Source organism: Nyctereutes procyonoides, unplaced genomic scaffold, assembly GCF_905146905.1.
Source record: "Nyctereutes procyonoides isolate TBG_1078 unplaced genomic scaffold, NYPRO_anot_genome, whole genome shotgun sequence".
Taxonomy (NCBI): Eukaryota; Metazoa; Chordata; class Mammalia; order Carnivora; family Canidae; genus Nyctereutes; species Nyctereutes procyonoides.
The window spans coordinates 18,766,458-18,787,119 of NW_026575135.1; the positions used below are offsets into that span (position 1 = coordinate 18,766,458).

At 46.9% G+C, this 20,662-nt stretch overlaps 1 protein-coding gene and 1 pseudogene across 1 annotated transcript in view; one reads left to right on the top strand and one right to left on the bottom strand.

Annotated features, from left to right (window-relative positions):
- Positions 1 to 20,662, top strand: part of GABBR2 (gamma-aminobutyric acid type B receptor subunit 2) — a 348,476-nt gene that overhangs the window by 208,746 nt on the left and 119,068 nt on the right. The window contains exon 7 of the mRNA XM_055301415.1: positions 1,924 to 2,160. Coding sequence (XP_055157390.1) covers positions 1,924 to 2,160 — 237 coding nt within the window. The remainder of the gene's footprint in view (positions 1 to 1,923; positions 2,161 to 20,662) is intronic.
- Positions 18,508 to 20,563, bottom strand: LOC129494920 (60S ribosomal protein L22-like; annotated as a pseudogene).

Here is a 20,662-nt window from a genome sequence, read left to right on the forward strand (position 1 = left end):
CACAGGAGTGCATGAGGGTGGAGGGCGTGAGGGGGGCGTGAGGAGCAGCTCAAGGCTTCTGGGCCAGGCTGGACATAGAAACAGTGCTGCCTCCTGGAAGAACCCTTAGATTTGACGAGCTCCTGCTGTGTGTTTTGAGTGATGAACAAATGTGATGGCTGGACATGACGCATTTCCAAGGAAAACTGTCAACAGGGATGAGACCTGAGTCATCCAGTGGGAGCTGAAGCAAAAAAAGGAGGGGGTGCTATTGCTGGGCCACCAGCATTCCTATGTGGTCAGGCGAAAAGCCTCTCCTAGAGTCCACAGTTATACTTCTGGGAAGCCCTTGGCTGTCCCCAGGCACGAGTGAGTGTGACCCTGTCCTGCTAACACCTTGAACCATGGGCAACAGACTCACTCGGGCTCCAGCCGTGAGACCCAGCCCTGGAGGGCTCAGCTTCACCACCCTCCTTGGGCACCAGACATGGCCCCAAACAATTGGGGGTGGTTTGCCAAAAGCAATTATGCCCTCGAAAGTCAAAAATTAAAGACGTAACAGAGATGGAATGGGACCAGTGTAGCTACACACACACACACACACACACACACACACACACAGATGCACACATACACGCACACAAGCTGTGTAACCTTGGGCAAGTCTCTGGACCTCTCTGTGCCTCAGGCTGCAGGTGGGGGGAACATGTGTGACCATCTCTAAGAGCCCTTCCCAGTATAAACTGACAATGGTTTCTATATGTTATTTGTCCCCAAAGAGGGTTTTTCCAAAGACTTAGCTATAGACTCTGGTGACGTTTCTGACAGAGGAGTTCAGAAGTGATTTGAGAGGCCCATGGGAAGGTTAAGGGTGATGAGTTCCCCCGGGGTGGTATCCATTTGAATGTGTAAGCCTCAGCAATTGGAGTAAAAAGGTTTTCATTACTTTGTGGCCACAATCAGAATGTTAATATCACCAATGAAATTCTTTTGTGAAATTCAGTTCAACGGGAGAAAAAACTTCTTTTTACAAAATGCTGAATTATTCACAGACCTTGCTTTATTACAGAAGAGGAAAGAAGAGGGAAACAGTATAGGGTCAGAACAGCCCTTACATCTGTGCACCTGGGACCAGCCCTAGGCCCCATGCTCTAGGAAGGCCTCACTCAGGCTCCACGGGGCTCAGAATCCACAAGGCCACTGGGTCATGCCCCCACCCTGAGCTTGTACCCCTTCCCTCCTAAGAACTGGAAGCACTTCCAGGGCCAGGGAGCTTCTTACCAGGGTCTGCACTCTTGAGATTGGGCTGTACCTCTGGGGTTGTTAAAGGTCTATGATCCTGGAAGGGGAGGAGGTGTGGACTGAGCTGGGCTACACAGGTGGGCCCCACTGCAAGGCCAGCTCCCTCTATGCTTCTATCTCCAGCCTGAAGCCCCAAGGAGCCCCAAAATTCTATATTCAAACTTGCCCTTCCAGATCATTAGGAAGGTATATTTATTATGATGGGGAGACAAAAATATTTTACCAGGCAGTTTATTGGCTTGTCTATAATGTAAATATTTAGACATATGGAATGTGGTCCTCCACTGGTACTGTAGCTCCAAACCCTGCAAATATCAGAGGGAGGCCTAGTTAGGGTGCATTATTCCTTCACCCTAGCCTTCCTAGACAGCCAGGGTGCAAGTCTCAGCTTTGCCACTCACCAGCCATGTGATCTTGGGCAAGTCAACTTTCCTGAATCAATGTTCTCATCTGGAAAATGGGGGCAATAACGGTACCTCACTGTATGAGGTCACTGTGTGGATTAAATGAGATAATGCCCATAAAGAGCCTGGCACCGTGCCTGACTCACTGTAAGCATCGGAGAGTGTTAGTTCTTGGCACCATGTGCCTGATGTCTCTGCCGGCTATAACCTGGTGTCCCCCCTTCCCCCTGTTTTACAGACTCCACAGCAGTATGAGAGAGAGTACAACAACAAGCGGTCGGGCGTGGGGCCCAGCAAGTTCCATGGGTACGCCTACGATGGCATCTGGGTCATCGCCAAGACGCTGCAGAGGGCCATGGAGACACTGCACGCCAGCAGTCGGCACCAGCGGATCCAGGATTTCAACTACACGGACCACACGCTGGGCAGGATCATCCTCAATGCCATGAATGAGACCAACTTCTTCGGGGTCACGGTCAGTCCCACACCCCAGACTCCCCTTTCCTTCGGGCCCCTTGGTGATGTACAAGGCAACGGGGGCTGAGTCACACACCCTTTGATACTAGATCCATTTTCTCCAGTCATTGAGATAACTTCCTGTGGGTTGTAGGATTGCGGGGCTGCCAAAATGAGGGACAGGTTCAGGGATATTCTCTGACATGCTGGGGAAATGCTTCTCTGCAGCTCATGGACTGCAAAGGGCATAGTGAGCTGACTGTTCACAGAGCAGTTGAAATTCACCAGCTGGGGGTTGGGGGCAGCAAGAGGCCTGGACTCAAAGTCAGGTTCAAATCCTGGGTCTTTCAAGGTACCTTCCCCAAACCATAGAGTTTTCATTCCCAACATGGAAATAGTACCTACTATAAAGGTATAAAGATTGACCATTACAAAGTAAAAACTGCTGATATTTGTTGAGCAGGCTACTTGCTCTGAGCCTTGAGAGATGCGGATAATAACATAGGACTTGCAAAGAAGTTGGGAAAAGCGTTGTTAATAATTGTTAACATTTCCTTAATGACTATTATGTGCTACATACTTCGCTAAGCACCTCATGTAGGTTAGCTATAAAAATGTATGCCCAACGCTAGGCCCAGAGTAGGCTCTCAATACATGCTAGGATTGCTGGTGTTAATAATGATCCCGTTGCATCCGTATGCCATCCACAGGAAGTAGATGCTGTTATTATCACTATTAGAGGTGAGGAGCCTGGAGCTCAGAGCATTTACGTTCTCCGGCGAATCAGAGGTAGAACTGGGATTTGAACTTGCGTCTAGCTCTTAAATGCTGCATTACACTACCTTCTGGTATTGGACGTAAGTGGCAGTTATATCTCGTGATGATGTGTTCAGTCACTGACTCTGCTTCAGAATATAAGGAAAATTTGCCTAAAGCATGGGTTGAAATGGCTAAAGTCCTGTCTTGTGTTCTAATTTAAAGAGTCAAGAGAAGTTAGTCTGTCTTGAGGTATTAAGAGTTGTAGACAAGATGAGTCGATTGGTGCATTTCTTAAATGTTCACACTTCCTTTGTGTGCGCACGCTCAGGTGTGCGGGTGGATGGTCTGGTGGGCGGGGGCTGGTGCAGGTGAGGGTGTGGACAATGATGTGGATGCTGAGGTAGATAAGATGGGCTCCCTGTCCTGGAGCCTGCGGTCCAAATGAAGAGGCGAGAGCTGGACACCGATGATCATAAAAATTAAAAGGGCCCAGCACCATGGGAGAAAGCGTATAAGCCCAGAGGGGTGTCTGTGACCATGGATGAAAAAGTCAGGGAGCTTTTTGGCAGAGATAGCATTGTGCAGCGCCTTAGACATGCAGAGTGGGGGCCGGCAGTCTGGCCAGATGGAGCGTGGTGAGCGAGGGAGATATGCGTGAGTGTGTGCAGGGACAATTACTTTGTTGGGATAATTGGAAAGGAGGAGGATGAGGCTGGGAAGGTAAGTTGGGGCCCACTCCTGAAGGAACAAGCGAAGGAGGCTGGCCTTCATTTTACAGACCACCTATTCTCAAAGTGCTCCTTGACCAGCAGCACCTGTGTCCCCTGGGCACTGGGTAGGAATGCACACTCCCCAGCCCGACCCCCCAGGACTCACTGACTCAGAGTCCTGGTCAGGGGCCCAGCCACTGCCGTTTAACAACCCTCCAGGCGGTGCTAACGTGCTGGAGTTTGAGCGCAGCTGCTCTGGGTGGGGGGCAGCGGCTGAGGCTTCCTGAAAAGAAGTCGATCTCCAAAATCTCAGACCAGAGCCACTCTTAACCAGGCAGTTCTTGGCCTCTGCTCCCACAGTTCAGATGCAAAGCCTCTGAATAGTTAGGGGCAATACCCGTGCTTATGGTGCAGCTTGGATTCAGACAATAAACAGCTTTCAAAAATTTGGTTTCCAAAAAAATGTTTTTAATCCTCAGAATCTCTTATAAAATCTCACGTGGTGCTGGTATATAACACAGATTGGAGAGAAGCTTCTCGGTTGAAAGGAGGAGCAGCCCAGGGCCCTACCTGTTCAGCCACTCACCCGCAGCCCCTGGGCCACTCCCCAACCCCCTTCCCTCGCTCCAACCCCGCAGAATGTCCCCACCAGGACCCCAGAGGTCCTCCCTCTTCTACACAGACTGAGCCTTGCAGAGGGTGAGACTCGCCTGTTCCACACCAGGAGCACCGTGGGCAGAGCAATCTCCAAACGTGGCTACACTTCCTCAGGTCGTCCTGCCACGCTTTGCTTCTTATTTAATGGAAGGAATCCACAGTATCTCCAGCCCAAACAGCTGGATAGAGAGCTACAGAATCTAGGAAGCCTTCTGCGTCCCTCCTCATCCTAGCACTCGGCATTTTGCCCAGATGCCTGATGTATCTTGGTTGGAGATCATTTATAATTACTCTCAAGGGCTCCTTTTCATTTAAGCCAAATAATACGTAATCTCCACTTGATGAGCAATTAGATAAAACTGCCTGGACACTTGACACGACTTGAAGAGGAGTCTCATTCTCATGAGAAATTTCTTGACACATATATTTATGCCCTCCCCGGTTTATAATAATTCAGAGGATGTCAGGATTCAAGGTGCTCTTCACAATCCTCAGATTCAACCCCCTGATGTTGTAGATGAGTATCTGAGGTCCAGAGAGGGCGCTTGCAAAGTCACATGGAGGGACGGTTTGGCAGAGCCAGGATGGTGTGGCTCACTGGGCCCTGTCCCTGCCACAGCAGGTGCCACCACTTTTCTCAGTGTGCACATTCCCCTTTACTGAAGAAAGGGATTAGGATAATGAAAGAATTCTACACTTTTCCCCCCTTCCCCCTAATCTCCTTTGTCACATATTAATATGTGCTTGTCACTGGGATGTAGACAGGTTTCATTAAAATTGTCTTCTGATCAGAGAAGAAAGGACATCTTCTGACAAAATAAAAAGTGTCTCTGTGGTCCAAGGAGACCACAGAAGGCCAAGTTCAGCCATAAATAAAGAGTTGGAAAGGAAAGGAACAGGAGGCAGAAATAAATTGAAGCATTTTCTATTTGCTAAAGGGTTTTCATTATACGGCACACATGGTGTCCATTTTTCCACTCTCAGGCAGGCACTTTATTCTGGGTCACCCTCATTCAGCATGTTTACTATACGGAAAATCGTTTAAACACATTAAATTAATTATATCCGTGACTCAATTTCAATTGATTCAGTGTGCACACTCTCGTCTGGGAGCCAGGCCTGTGGTTCCTGGTTGGCATGTTAAAGAAGAGATTTCTTCCACGCATCCTAGATTGGGGACTCCGGCTTCAGCTTGGGCCCAGTTCTGTTTTATCTTCTTAGGAGCTCCTCCCAGGTACCCTTCTCAGGGAACACTGATATAGATTCTGTGTCCCCCTACCTTGCACACCTGATGTCCTGGGCGGGAGGGCGGTGGGGGGGGGGGGTCTTGCCTCCCTCTGCTTCCCTGAGGGTGCTCTTCTGATTTTTGGCCCTGTTATTAACCTCTTACCTCTCTATGGTCTGCAAATCTCAAAATGCTTTCCCACGTGGACATACCCTCTTCTGCCAAATGTGTGAACAGAAACTCAGGCTGGAGTTGGCGATTTAAGGTATCACAAGCCCAGAGCATTCTGAGAATCCCAACTCTTCGGGTTTTGTCTAGGGCAACATTCCTAAACTTCTATATGTATAAGATGCTCCCAGGGAACTTCGTTAAAAATTCCAATTTCTCAGCCTTACCTAGAACTTCTGATCCAATGGCATTGTGATAGGGCCAAGGAATTCACATTATTAACAAGTAGTCCTGGTGATTCTCAAATAGTAACCCTGAGAATTGCTTGGGCTCTGATGGGCACGAGCACATGTGTAGACTTATGCACGCATGCACACATGTATGCATGCACACATGCGTACAGGCACACACTTTTTGATTTTAGACCTGACAAATGTATTTGTTCCTACATTTATTCACTCCTTTACTAGCCTCTGGGCTGGGTACTGGGATCTGGAAGCATAGAAAGGAATAATGTGTGGTCCCTCCCTGAAGAACTCCCTGCCCAGTGAGGGATATAGACAAGTAGATGAATAATTGTTGGTCACTATCCAAGGTCTGTCCAAAACCCTTGGAGGGAGGATTCCATTCACCTTATGGGAGTAAAGACCAGGGAGCTGTCCTCAATTTTCCTGCAGGTCAGTAAAGGAAACCCCATGTGTGGATAATTGCAAGGTGCCCCTTCTGTGTGTTCTCACCTGTGCCATGTGTTGGGTAGCAAGGATGCAATGCCAGGCTCCTCCATGCCCAGGACTGATGCTGATATACTATGATTTAACAGACTCCTCAAATTAGGTGTTCTTACCAAGGATACACTAAATTCATTGACAGGCTTATATCCATAACACTTCAAAACATGCTTGGGAACATGTGCTAAGTATCCAGGTAAAAAAATCAAAGCCTTCATTTTCTTTGGGTGGTTACTTTTTTAAAAAAGATTTTATGTATTTATCTGAGAGAAGGAGAAAGAGCATGACCAGGCGAAGGGGCAGAAGGAGAAGCAGACTCCCTGCTGAGCAGGAAGCCTGATGTGTGGCTGGATCCTAAGATCGTGACCTGAGCCGAAGGGAGACACTTAACCAACTGAGCCACCTAGGTGCCGCAGGTGATCACTTTAATTTTTTCCAGTTTCCAATCTCTTAAAACAAGGATGACATACCAGATCTCAAGTGGACAAATCCTTTGGGCATGTCACACCGAGATTCGATGGCTCTAACTTTCAGTTAGAGCCCTTTAGCAAATATTCCTTCATATTTGTCTCTTAAAATGACACCATATTTACTTCATAGTGCCTAGGATGGAAGCTAAATTAATATAATCTCATTTTACTCTATTATGAAAACATAATATATGTAATATTTTTCCTGGAAAGTCACTCAGGGCATGTACCAGGTTTGCATGGGGGCTATGAGGCTTCCAAGAGCGTTCAGCTATGGAGAAATTGAAAGAAGCTCCTGGGGAATATCTTTGATTGTAAGAAGAGGGCCCATTCTTTTTAAACTATTTCCTGTGATTGCCTCCTCACTCCCCGTGGACGGATCTAATGTAGAAACGATTCAAAGTTCCTCCAAATAATAGCCCCATTCTTCATTGTCTGCCCAGCCTCTCAACCAGCTGTGAGTCTGGACATCTCAGTGTAACATCTGTCGGGGGAGACCAGCAGCCTCAGGTTCAGGCATGTCACCTCTAATGGCAGTTATCTCTAATTGATCACATCGAGGAGGTGACGAAGAACTGCAGATGGTGATTTGCAGAGTTTATTGATCTATTTGCCTTTGTTGTTGGAAAACAGGAATCCAGCTTTTGCTGCTGGTGTGTCCCTGAAATTTCAAATTGTTATGCAAGATTTGTTTAAAAAAATATATATATATAGTCTCCACTAAGATTCAAATACAACCACTGTGCTCCCCCTGCCAACATCTTACCTGGAAAGAGGGCATCACAGAGTAAACTCAGTTCAGTTGGAATTCCAATGACTGCAGGTACTTGGAAGCAGGTAGTTAGGGCAAGCCGGTGAGATCCTCATCCCAGGGAAATGTTAGCTGAAACCCCATTCTATGTCACATACACTGCTGCCTTGTCCTACTGGGATGCTGAAGTCGTGCAGTTGAGTTTTTATTCAAATAGGAAACTTTACACCACACACACACACACACACACTCCCATGAATTAACCATCACCTTGCTAGAGTTGGCCCATCTTTGCTGCCTGTCCAATCTTTTGGACTCCTGGTTTTATTCTCTAACACAAGTTAACCTACAGGCTTTGTACCAGCCACCCATTTGATATTTATATCTGGTATCAGCATTTACGGTTGAATTTGAGTGAGATAAGAAACAGAGCACTGGAAAGGCTACCCAGAAGTAGAGAAAACTCTCCCAGTCCTGGCTTTGACCCCCTTCTGGGACTGGTCATTTGCCAGTCATGATTCCTTCCCCTGGACTATCAGGATTCTGGCTGTTTCTGGATTTTGTACTCGAGGCTATCACTAGGAACCTGTCAGAAGCTCTGCAACAGTCTGACTGATGTGTCTACTGTGCGTCCTAGAAAATGGGACTTGTCCCAGTGACCTCGTGCTAGCTCCCGACACCACTCAGGCTTTCCTATTTTAAGGCTTCCCTTTCATGAGCCTCTCTGGGCTGTTCCCAGGAGCAACAGCCAACCCGCCAAGGACTTCTCCTGCACCCCACCTGTCTCCACCCCATCCCAGACTCCTGGGAGTTCCAGGGGAAGTAATCATACACAAACTTAAAACGGAGGAGCTGGTCTGAGAACCTGGCTAATGCCCCCTCCTCCTCTTAAACTCAGGTAAAATGCACCATGGCCTGGGGCATGGCAGTGATGAACTATAGCAGGAAATGTGAATTTGTAAAGTCAGACAAAAGGAGGCCACAGTCCACTGCTTAAAGCCTACTGACCTCAAGGAAATTATTTACCTTTCATCTATGGAGGGAAATATAACCTACTTCATAGGGTTGAGATGGTAAGTAATGATGGTGTTTAGCTCCCCAAACAGCATCATCGTTATTTCTATTATTATGACTACCGCTGTCACCATGGTGACTTTTCAAAAAACAGAGTTTCTTTGGATCTAATCAAGCAGTATTCAGAATCAAGTCCAGCAAAACAGTTGTTCTGTGCCTACTAAGTGCCAGTCTGTTTCACATATACTATCTCATTTAATTGTCTCAATAATAAGCAAATTGATTAACTTGTTTACAGGTTGTAGGGGTTTAATATCAAAACAGCATGGAGTAAACCCTGCCTGTAAGCAAGAACACTTTGCGAGTTTTCCACATTTTGCAATTTGATACTCGCCTTAAAAGTGGAAGGCTTAAAAAAAAAAAAAGTGGAAGGCTTTTGCTCACAGACCCCCCTTCTGTTCTTCCCTTTAGTTTGGCTCAAATTCCTGTGGCCCTGAGAATTAGCACTCAGCACTGCACACAAAAACTAGCTACAGCAAATGCTGGTCCCAGCCAGATCTCCTGGGATCTCTTTTAGGGCTTTGGTCGGGTCTGCCCAACACCTAGCTGTGCAGGTGTCCCTGCTGATGGCTCACACCTTGGGTGATTGGAGTCCCCAGCCTGGAGGTGCCTGGGACCTATACCCTAGCCCAGTGGCCCACAGTGGATGACTGGCTGGTGTGACGGTACAACACCAGTGCCATTCACGCTCCAGAGCTCCCTGCAGGATTAGGATGAGGCTGCCCCTCACCTGAAACCACATTCTAGCTTGGCCTCCTCTCCCTCCTCTCTCCAAGCTTCTCCTGAGAACACGTCTTTAAAAAATCACTTGCACATGATTCCCTGTCCTGGGCTCTGCTTCTGGAGGACCCAATTGAAGACACTCATGTGTCTTTCTGGGAAATTTAAACATCCTCAAGAGGGAATTTTTACTGTAACCTAATTGTCATCTGTGCATCAAGTTTAGCAGCAACCCTCCCCCATCGCCTCCCTCACACCAGGAAGAGGGTTCTGGACTCTTCTCCCTTATACTCACATTTTGATCCTGTTCCTGCCTGTTGCAGTCAGCCTGCAGCAGAGCCATACTTGCCTCCTCTGATGAATTAGCAGCTCCCAGATTTGCAGGGACCACAGCTTTTCATGCCTCTGGTCGCACAGTTCTGCACCTAGCACTTTACACCTGGTAGAAGCTAACCTTGAGTTTGTTGGATGGAATCCACACACGATTGAGAAATTCAGTCACACTCTCCCACTCTGCCGCCTTCCAGGCTTCTAGAAACTAAAAAGACTTTTTCTGCCCAATAAATAATCAGAACCGACAAGAGAAGTATTAACAGGATCTACAGTTGTTGAATCTGCTAATAACGATCCCCTAATTCTTGCTGTGATGGTTGGCATCACTGTTTCGCACAGCTTGTGGAAATCATCCCAGCATGTATGTGTGGGGCTGGGGACAGGGGCTCCTGCCGCGTCCTTCCCTTCCCAAGGCAGGAAAGAAACCCGCCCTCTGTTCCCCTCCCCTGTCTCTCCCATCAGTGTCTCTCTAGGGCTCAAGTCCTAGGGCCTGAGGGGGAGCCGGGGGCTGCTGATGGGCCCTTTGTGACTTTAGACTGTCAGGGGTAGTTCCTAGAGGTAATTGCTAGTAATAAACAACTATAATAATAATAATCACTGTGTGACTGCCCTTGTGCACAGAGTACATTTATAGTCTCTGTCTCCTTCATTCCTCAATGCAATTACATTTATTAACATAATGCTAATAATAGCTATCAATTAATGAGCTCCTACTGCATCCCAGGCTGAACCCTAAGCAGTGTACCCATGTTATTGAATGTGATGCTCAGAACAGCCACCAGGGTGGGGGATGGGTAACTCCCGAGCCTGGAAGCCACCTGCTCCCAGTGAGCTGTGTCCAGCTCTCACCTGTGTCCCATCTCTACCCACGTGTCACCTTGTCAGGGAGGCCTCGCCGACACCCTCTTTAAATTCACAGTTCCCAGGACACCTGGGTGGCTCAGTGGTTGAGCATCTGTCTTCGGCTCGGGGCATGACCCTGGAGTTCCAGGATCGAGTCCTACATCGGACTCCCTGCATGGAGCCTGCTTCTCTCTCTGCCTGTGTCTCTGCCTCTCTCTCTCTCTCCCTCTCTCTCTCTCTCTCTCTCATGGATAAATAAACAAAATCTTTAAAATAAAATAAAATAAAATCACAGTTTCCACCCCATCATTCTGCCTCTCCACAGTTACCCCCATCTGATGTCCCCCCACCCCCACTAAGACTTAGAGCTAGGTGCCCAGGACTTACTAGGTGCCTGATAAATCTTTGTTTAATGAATGCAGGATTTGGGTCATTAATGGCCATGTCATAGATTTAAAAAAAAAAAAAACAAAAACAAAAAACAGGCTAAGCAGAGATAAATGTTGTACCAAGCATCCTCCAGGTAGCAAGTGACAAGAGTTTATTCAAAACTGGCTCATGTGGCTAACTCAGAAGCCCAAGTTCTGGGCCATTTGGGTGTCCCCTAATTCATCCAGCATTGCCAGCACTGCCTATAAGCCAGAGCTGGGCCAGGCAGAAGGAGCAATCTGGAAGGTTTGCCACCGCTGCCCCCCACCCTGCCCCCAAGGAATTTGCTGTCTGAACAACCTGGTGAGATGCATAGGAGGGAAGCAGGAACCCCTCCCTCCCCAAATTAACAGTGGAAGATGTGTGGGCTCTCCACCAGCACTTGAGTTATGTGTCCATCTGCCCTTTCCCAGGGGACAGTGAGCCTGGGAGTCCCTTGACTGGGACTGGGGCCCATAATTCTCTCTGAACCTCCAGTGCCATGTATAATACTGGCTCTTAGTCCTTGAAACACATGTTTGTTGATTGAATGAGTGAGTGGTGAATCGTGGCTCAGAGTGGCAGAGTGGCTTGCTGGGCTTCCACGGTGTTACTGGTGAGTCTCATTCAGAATCACATCCTAGTTCTTCTGATTCTAAAGGCAGGTGTCTCCAAATCTAGTGTTCCTAGGCACCGCTTGGCTGCCCTCCCCCCACCCCCGTTTCTTTAAACACAATTACAAATGACTGCAGATAAGGCACAGCACAGGAAAGAAACCTACTCCTTCTGCTGTCAGATAAATTTGAAAGATCAAAATAATGTGGTTTAGCAATTTGTTTCAATTGATGCCTAGCCTTCCAAAGCTTGCAAGTTTGACTTCCTCTAGTCGGGATAAAAAATAGCTGTTTCCTTATGAAAAGCAGTGTGGGGGAGTGTGTCTTCTTAGGAGAGCTTCAACAGAAGCCCTACGTACAGACACTATCCAGGTCTCTGTGAGAAACAAAGGAAGGAGCCAGTGACAAGGTGGTCAGAGTAACAATTACTGTAATGACAAATGTCATGATAATCGGAATGGCTGTGATTTTGAACGCTCACTATATGCTGGGTGCTATGCTAAACTCTTAAATGCATTATCTCATTTGATACTTGTAATAACCTGGTTATGGATTGAATTGTGTCCCCCTGAAGATCCATACTTGAACTCCTAACCCAAAGTACCTCAGAATGTGACCTTAATTGGACATAGGGCCACTGCAGATATAATTAGTTAAGATGAGGTCCTCCTGGAATGGGGTAATCCAATATAACTAGCGTCCATATAAAAAGAGGAAAATTGGAGACAGACACGCACACAGAGAGAACGGCACGTACAGATGAAGGCAGAGAAGGACTGATGCTTCTACGAGCCGAGGAACACCAATGATTGCCAGCAAACCACCAGATGCTGGGCAAGAGGTGCAGAACCCACTCTCTCCCGCAGCCCTCAGAAGGAACCAGCCCTGCCAACACCTTGATCTTGGACCATTAGCCTCCAGAGCCATGAAACATTAAATTTCAGTTGTTTCAACCCCCCGGGTGTGATATTTTGTTAAAGCAGCCCCTAGCGAATGAATCCAGCCCCAAAGAATGGAGACTGTTGTAACCAGCATTTGGCTGGTGAGAAAACTGTGAGGTTCGGGATCCCTGGGTGGCGCAGCGGTTTGGCACCTGCCTTTGGCCCAAGGTGCGATCCTGGAGACCCAGGATCAAATCCCACGTCGGGCTCCCGGTGCATGGAGCCTGCTTCTCCCTCTGCCTGTGTCTCTGCCTCTCTCTCTGTGTGACTATCATAAATAAATAAAAATTAAAAAAAAAAAAAAAAGAAAACTGTGTACCCAAGGTTGGACACAGGACACAGGCTGGCTAACTTTCGACCCTCATGGTTAACCATTACCCTACACCTATACAAGCTGTCCTCCATTAGGGGGCAAAAGAATCCCAGCCAAGGAAGGACAGAGCTGAGAGGAGTCAGTGAGACTGGCTCTTCTCACCACCCACTGTCCAGGTAGGGAATCTGTGGCCCCCCTGAGAGGTGAGGCTGGAGCCAGGGCCCCCCCACCCCTCATCTCTAGGAGGGCAACTCCCTGACGGCTGGTTTCTACCACCCGGGGGAAAGTTCTATGCCTCTTGGTTTGGCCAGCCAGTCCCTGGAAGCAGCTCCTTACATTTTACTCACTTCTTCCCTGACTGGGGGAGCAAGGGTATTAGAACCCCATGTTCCGTCATCTTCTCATTTGTGTATTTAAAAATCACATGTACGTTTCCTTTCTGGACTACAAAGATAACACATGATTAGAAGGAAAACGTAAAAAGTACAGACAAGTACCAAAAAGAAGGTCAAAGTCACCCATAACTTCATCATTCAGATTGCTCTACTTAAGTACCACCCTTCACACCCAGCTGTGATCTTTTTTTAAAAAAAAACTCTTTTATAGCTATTTGTTTTGATCTCTCACATTATTAAGCTTTTTCTATGGCAGTGGTTTTCAATCATTTTAACTCCATCTTTTTTTTCATTGTGATAAAATGTACATAAAATTTACCGTTTTAACCACTTTGTAAGTGCAGAGTTCAGCGACATCAAGCACAGCCACTTTGTTGTGCAACCATCACCACTGCCCATCTCCACGACTTGTTCATCTTCCCAGACTGAGCCATCTGTACCCATTAAACACTAACTCCTCATTCCCTGCAATCATTTTTTAAAAAAGATTTTATTTATATATTTACTTGAGAGAGAGAGAGCGAGAGCAGGAGGGAAAATCTGAAGCAGACTCCACACTGAGCCGGGAGTGGGATGCAAAGCTCAATCTCACGACAATGAGGTCATGACCTGAGCCACTGGTTGAGCCAACAGGGGGTCCCGTGTGATCATTTTAAAACTATTATTTATTATGGGAAAGCTGGTTTTATTTATGTATTATTTATATTGAACATTTTTGTAGGGTAGCCCGGGTGGCGCAGCGGTTTAGCACTGCCTTCAGCCCAGGGCATTATCCTGGAGACCCAGGATCGAGTCCCACATCGGGCTCCCTGCATGGAGCCTGCTTCTCCCTCTGCCCATGTCTCTGCCTCTCTCTCTGTCTCTGTGTCTCTCATGAATAAATGGATAAAAAAAAGAAAAGTATTTGTAAAGATATAAGTAGTTTGCTGACTAATTTTAGAGAAAAATTATTTGCAAGCTACTGCTAGCCAAATAGTTATTAGCCTAACAAAAGGTTTCATACAGAAATTTAAGAATGTACATTTTAAAATGTTGAGAATCCAGTGAGCAAAATTTTTAAAGTAAATAATTAAGTTTATTTTAAAGTAACATACAGTTAAATATTAGTGATATACCCACTATTGAGGAAAATACTCAGATAAAGATAGACCCCGATCCTGTGTGAAAACCAAATCTGAAGAGCCCCCGTAACACATCACATGCTTTTCTTCTTGTAGGAGACTGGAGTACCCCCTCAATGTGTGTCAAGGTATGTTAGCCTGTGCACTTGCTAAGTAGGAGGGAAGCCTTCTGCCATCGGGGGGGACAGCTAACATAAATTTCAGTTGACAAGACACACAGCTTTAAACACTGATGGATGCCCGCTCTGCCTATGTGCGCTGGTACAGCGGTGACTTGCACACACGGCTGTGACCCCATGTGAGGCCAGCCCTGTGTCAGGGGTCAGAGGGAGCTGGGAAGATCCATCTTCTCATGGAACTGCAACCCCCCGCACCCTCTTTCTTTCTCAATGAAATTCAAGCTTTCTAGAATTTTTGTTTAAACAGTAATTGGCAGGGGCACCTGAGTAGCGCAGTTGGTTGAGCATCTGACTCTTAGTTTCGGCTCAGGTCATGATCTCAGGCCCATGAGACTGAACCCTGCTGCATTGAGCTCCGTGCTTATCTGCCTCACTCTCTGCCCCTCCCCATGCTCTCACACAGAGGCTTTCCCTCTCTCTCCCTCCCCCACCCCCGATAAAATAAATAAGTCTTTCATAAATAAATAAACAGTAATTGGTAAATTACTCAGTTGCTAGGCCTAGAGTCTAGTCAGGGCACTGTAAACCGTGGAAGAAGGTGTGGGAGGGGCAGAACCACCTTCCTAGGAGGCAATAGTGTAAAATGCTTAGGATTGCAGACTCTGGAGACAGACTTCCTAGATGCACATCTTGGCTGCACTTGCTAGGCAGGTAAACCTGGGCAAGAACTTAATCTCTGTGTGCCTCAGTTTTCTTGTCTGTAAAATGGGGATAATGCCTTAGATTGGGCTCCCTGTGAATAGGCTCTGAGCCAGAGTGCTGCGTGCGGCAGATCTGTGGGAGGGTGAACTCAGGAAATGCACTGTAAGTGAGTGAGGATAGTAGCTTGGGGCAGAGCAAGAAGCTGATCCAAAATGTGGTTGCAGTTGAGGCTACAGTTGATGCTGGGAGTGCTCTGGAGCTGGGATGGCCCTCACCGTTGTCCACAGTGAGGCATAGAGCCAGGGCCTTTGTAGCTTCCCATTAGCTAGTCACTGGCCATGGCTCGGCCCTCACAGTGGAGGGCAGGTGTCTCTGTAGGCAAGGAGCTTCCCCGTAGTGGAGGATAATTGGCAGTAGGATACCCAGCTGGGATCCTCAGTCGCCAGTATTCCCAGGAACTGGAGGGTGATGCTCCAGCCATAAAGAGGAGAGCTGAGCAGAGCTCCTCCAGGATACCCTACAGATAACAACAAGCCTACTGTATAGGGTCATGGGGCTTAAAGAGGTTTTTGCATGTAGGGTACAGAGTCCGAGCTCTGTACTGAGTGTGGAGCCTGCTTGAGATTCTCTCCCTCTCCCTCTGTTCCTCCCCCTGCTTGTGCGCTCTCTCTCTCCTCCTTCTCCAGAAAAAAAAAAAAAAAAAATTGGCCTCTTTGAAGACTTCTCTATAAACCCACCTCATTTATTAAAAAATAAGCAAGCAAATTTCTGCAGTAACAAAGATGCAGCAAAGCCTTAACAGGGAAGCTAGCCTGGGCCCCCAGGTTGGCACAACCCAGTCAGGCCCCCAGGCAGGGCAGGATAGCAACCTCAGCAGCAGGTCCAAGCACAGCACCTCAGAGGCAGGAGAGGTGCAGGAGGTCCCAGGAGCTGGGACCCAGACCTACATTCGTTATTTTAATAGCTGTGTTTGATTTTAATGTGTACAATAAAAATATAAGTAGCGCTTGAGGTAGCAAGAAGGGGTTTCTTTTTTAGTTTTTTTTAAGAGGCAGATATTTAGTAAAGGAAAGCACAGATGGTACGTGGATGCTGCAAAAATCACTAAGGTGATACACACATCACGGGGGTTTCATACGCTTTATCTTTATCTGGAAAGGCACTTTGGTCGTCCTCTTCAAAGGACTCAAATAAATGAATCACAAGAGTGGGAAAGACAGAGAGAGAGAGAAACCAACAGCAGAACATTGGTCATCTTGGGCAGCCGGTCTCGTCTCCAAAGCAGTAAACAGTACTGTACTTTAACACATCAGATTTTTGTGGTAGGATTAATAGCCTTTTTGTTTCATGCCCTTTCACCACATTCTGTGCATTCTTAGTAATAAAAAAAATGGTGTTTGGCCAGGGGGTGGTGTCCATTAAATGAACAAGAGCCAGGCTGCTTTGGGTAAGCTGCCTGTGCCAGCTGTTGGAACCTGGCCATGGACCCCAGGCAGCACAGTGTGGAAATCCTTGCTCTCGTCCTTGTTGTGCCATCATCTTGACTCTGAGTACTTGGTTAGCTTTATGATGGAGGCTTCTCCTACCCACTTCTTGAGGGTGTGGTCTTAGAAAGACCTTTCTAAGACCCCATTATTCTCAGTTGCTAGCTCACAGTCTAGCCTATACTAGGCTCTCAGCTCATGGTCAGTGAACAAATACAACACAGAGATTTTTATCACCACCTGTCCCTCACCTCCTCAACATCTCCTAAGAGCTTTATACACAGTAGATATAAAGGAAAGATCAGTTAGCTGGTGGGATGGGTGAGTGGATGGGGGCGCGGAGTGGGTGGATGAGTAGACAGTTGGAAGGTTGAGTGGATGGGTGAATGGATGGATAGATTTGTAGGTAGGTGGTTGGATATATGAATGGATGATGGAGAGATGGGAATATACAAGGATAGATGGGTGAATGGATGAGTATGTGGGCGGATGGGTGGATTAGGTGTGTGGGTAGATGGATGGATGCATAGATGGAGTGATGGCAGGTGGGTAGATGGGCAGGTCAGTGGCTAGACAAAGACAAATGAGTACGTAGGTCAGTGGGTAGATAGGTGGGTGAGAAGGAGTGAGTGAGTGAGCAGCAGGACCAAAAGAGGTAATTGCAATTCCTATGTGTCTGCTTCGCTCTAATCAAAACACATTTTCTCCGGGAGAATCTACAGAGGTGATGGCCCTGATGTCTTGACTCCTCTTCTGTACAAGTCCTGACCTCTAGAGAGTGTTCGCTGTATTTTCTGATGTGAGACCCCATCTTGTCAACTGACTCATGGAAATACATGTTTCATTTCATGCCATTATTCTTCACTCACACTTCACCCTTTCAGGGATCGGGCCTCATTAAAATCTGTCCTCTACCCTGTTCCTCTTTGAGGAAGTTCCTTGTTAGGGCATTTCTGCTGTGAAATGTATCACACCAACTGATGTGAGTGCCAACCTGAATGCTAAAGACTGTTATTAGCAGATTTAGCCTAGAGATGTTTCAGAGTTGTCAGTTCTGATGTACATAGGATTATATTTTCAAACATCATCACACATCCTCTATGACAGACTTGATTACTGTGATGAACTAGTTTTCTTCCTTTAAGAAATGTTCCAGTTGCAAAAATGATTCTGAAAGCACTGGTGAAAAATGCCGGGCAAAACTGAAGTGACACTATCTCATTTGGGTGGCTCATTAACCATCCTGGGAGAGGCAGCTCAGTGTGGCAGAAAGAGCACTGGACGTGGAGTCTGCAGACCTAGGTTTGCGTGCTGTCCCCTCCATCTTAGCAGTGGTGACCTTGGAGAAGTCTCTAATCTTTTGCCTTCTCTTCTGCAAAATGAAACCAGTGATCAAGGGCCCCTTGCTGGGTTGCTCTGAAAATGAATTAAGGGAGGTGTGTTACAAACTATAAAGTGCAGTGTATGATTGAGGGATCCCCCAGTAGAAGAAGAAAGAAAGCCATCATTTCTCTATATCATTTGTTTTATTTATTTATTTATTTATTTATTTATTTATTTATTTAGTTTGGTTCCCAAGTTTTATTCCAGAACTCAAAAAAAAATATTCCAGTTAAATAAATTTTATTTTTTTTAAGATTTTTGTTTATTTGAGAGAGAGAGAACAAGAACACAAGCAGTGGGGAGGAGCAGAAGGAGAGGGAGAAGCAGACTCCCCGCCGAGCAGAGAGCCTGATGCAGGGCTCAATCCCAGGACCCTGAGATCATAACCTGAGTGGAAGACAGATGATTAACCTACTGAGCCACCCAGGGATCCCCAGATAAATGAATTTTAATCTTCATCTTCCTCCTCATCCTCATCATAGTTAATCTGGAAGTAACACCATTCATAATTCTCTTTGCCAGTAGCAACTCCATGCAACCAATCACAGAGATTATTCTCTTTGGATATTTTTTGATAAGCTATTTCAAATACCTTGTTGGGAAAAGGCATGTCAGATGTTACAGTAATCTTGCTCTCCCTCCTTTCAGTGGCTAGAACCCCTCTACCAAGATTTACAGCTTTGCCATTCACTTGGATTCTCTCTCAAAGAAACTGCTCAAAATTGGCAGCATCCATGATTCCATCTTCTACAGGGTGGGGTGCAGTCAAAGGTCAGCCTCAGAACTTGCTTCTTTTTTTGCCTCCCCTTCACTCCAAGCCTTTCACAGGTGCCATGGTGGCACCATGTATTGCTTTGTTTTTGTTTTTGTTTTGTTTTGTTTTTGTCTTAAATAAGAGGAGAAATCAGATATAGTGAAAAAATTAACTGTATGTCCGAGAACTAATAAAACACCCTTTCTGGGCCATGGGATTTTGATTATCAGTGATGGAACCATGGTGTAAAAACCTGGCACAACCACAGGGAAGTGGCTGTTTCCCTTTGTTCGTTCATTCCTTCTACAAATATTTCCTACCACCTGTAGTATGAGAGGCATGAGGAGAGGGATGCTACAGATACAGTGTTGGGCAAGGCAAATGAGGAGACAGATGGTAAGCAGATATTTACCTGAGTAACTATTTGAATGTAGACTGTGGAAAGTGCTCTGAAGAAAGCCCACAGGGTATTTTGAGAACTTATGGCATGGAGGCCTGACCAAGACTAGGGAACGGGAAAGACTTCCTTGGAAAAAGAAAAGACAAGACAAGACTTCCCTGAGGAGATGACTTTGAGTTGAGATCAAAGAATAAGTAGGAGCTAATTAGGCAAAGGGGATAGAAGGGCATTCCTGGGAAAGGCAAGAGCGAATGCAAAGGCCCTGGAGTGAGAGGAAGTGTGGCACCTTTGAGAAAGCAAAAGAAAGCCAATGCGGCTGGAACGGAGTGGCCCAGGATGAGCCTGGAGAGTGGGCTAGAGGGGTTGGGTGGAAGCCAGATCACAATGCCCCTGTTATCCTAAGATGAGTGAGACCCTGTGGAAGCATGTCTGGTAAGGGAGAAACTGATTGCTGTTCTTAAGAAGCTTCCCCTGGCTGCAGTGGAGAGAACAGATTAGAAAGAAGCAAGAGCACCTGCGGGGACACTGGTACTAACCTGTGGTGAGTGGGGAGGGAGAGAAGCAGGTGGATTCGAGGCATGTTTTGGGAGGAAAAAATGCCAGTCATGACAGAAAAGAAGGGGTGATCAGGGGTGTACTTTCTAATGCAGTTACTTCTCATTTTGAACTGAATGGCTCTCAAGTTCCGTATACTGTAAACATGAAAGAAAGGGAGCTATCCACTGTGCGGTTTACCATCTGGAAAATGTGAAAATTGTTCATGGTGGTCCAGGGGAAACTGGATGCTTAATTACCCTTCCCGATCCTGCAGAAAAATATTCCACACAGGCAGATGCAAAGAAAGGTGTGCTTGGTAAAAGCCAAGAATGCAAGTGTGCAGGACACCTCTATCTGAGCCTTTAGGTGCTTGCGGTCCATAGGGAAGCAGACTTAATGCAAATGGCTAGAACCCACTCTGGCCTGTCTGCAAATGAGGTTACAATGCCAGTGCCAGGGAATCCTCTGTGTTGTGCTGCCCCTACCTGCCAAACAGGGTGACCTCAAGTCCAGCACACCCCCCCAGCATTCCTCTAGTCTTCCCTCTGGGACCCTGGAAGCATCTCAGTGTCTTCACAAATGGTCCCTTGCCTGGCCCAGGGCCACAGCTCCTTGGTGACATCCAGTGCCTGAAAGCCATTCATGGAGGCCTCTCAGCACAGGATTGCCAGATCTTTGTTCCTCCTGGCCCCCACAGGGCCTTAATCCCTCAGTCCTCTCTGGGGGAGAAGGCCACTCTGGCCCTTGCTCAGCTGGGCTCAGTGCTGTGTGGGAGCTGACTTACCTCGGCTGGTTAGAGCCAACTGTGTACATGTCTTCCCAACTTCCTACTCTGTGATGTCACATTAGTAGTGTGAAACTGGCCGCGACAGGAGTATTTACACCACAGTAATCAGCGAACGCTACAAATCA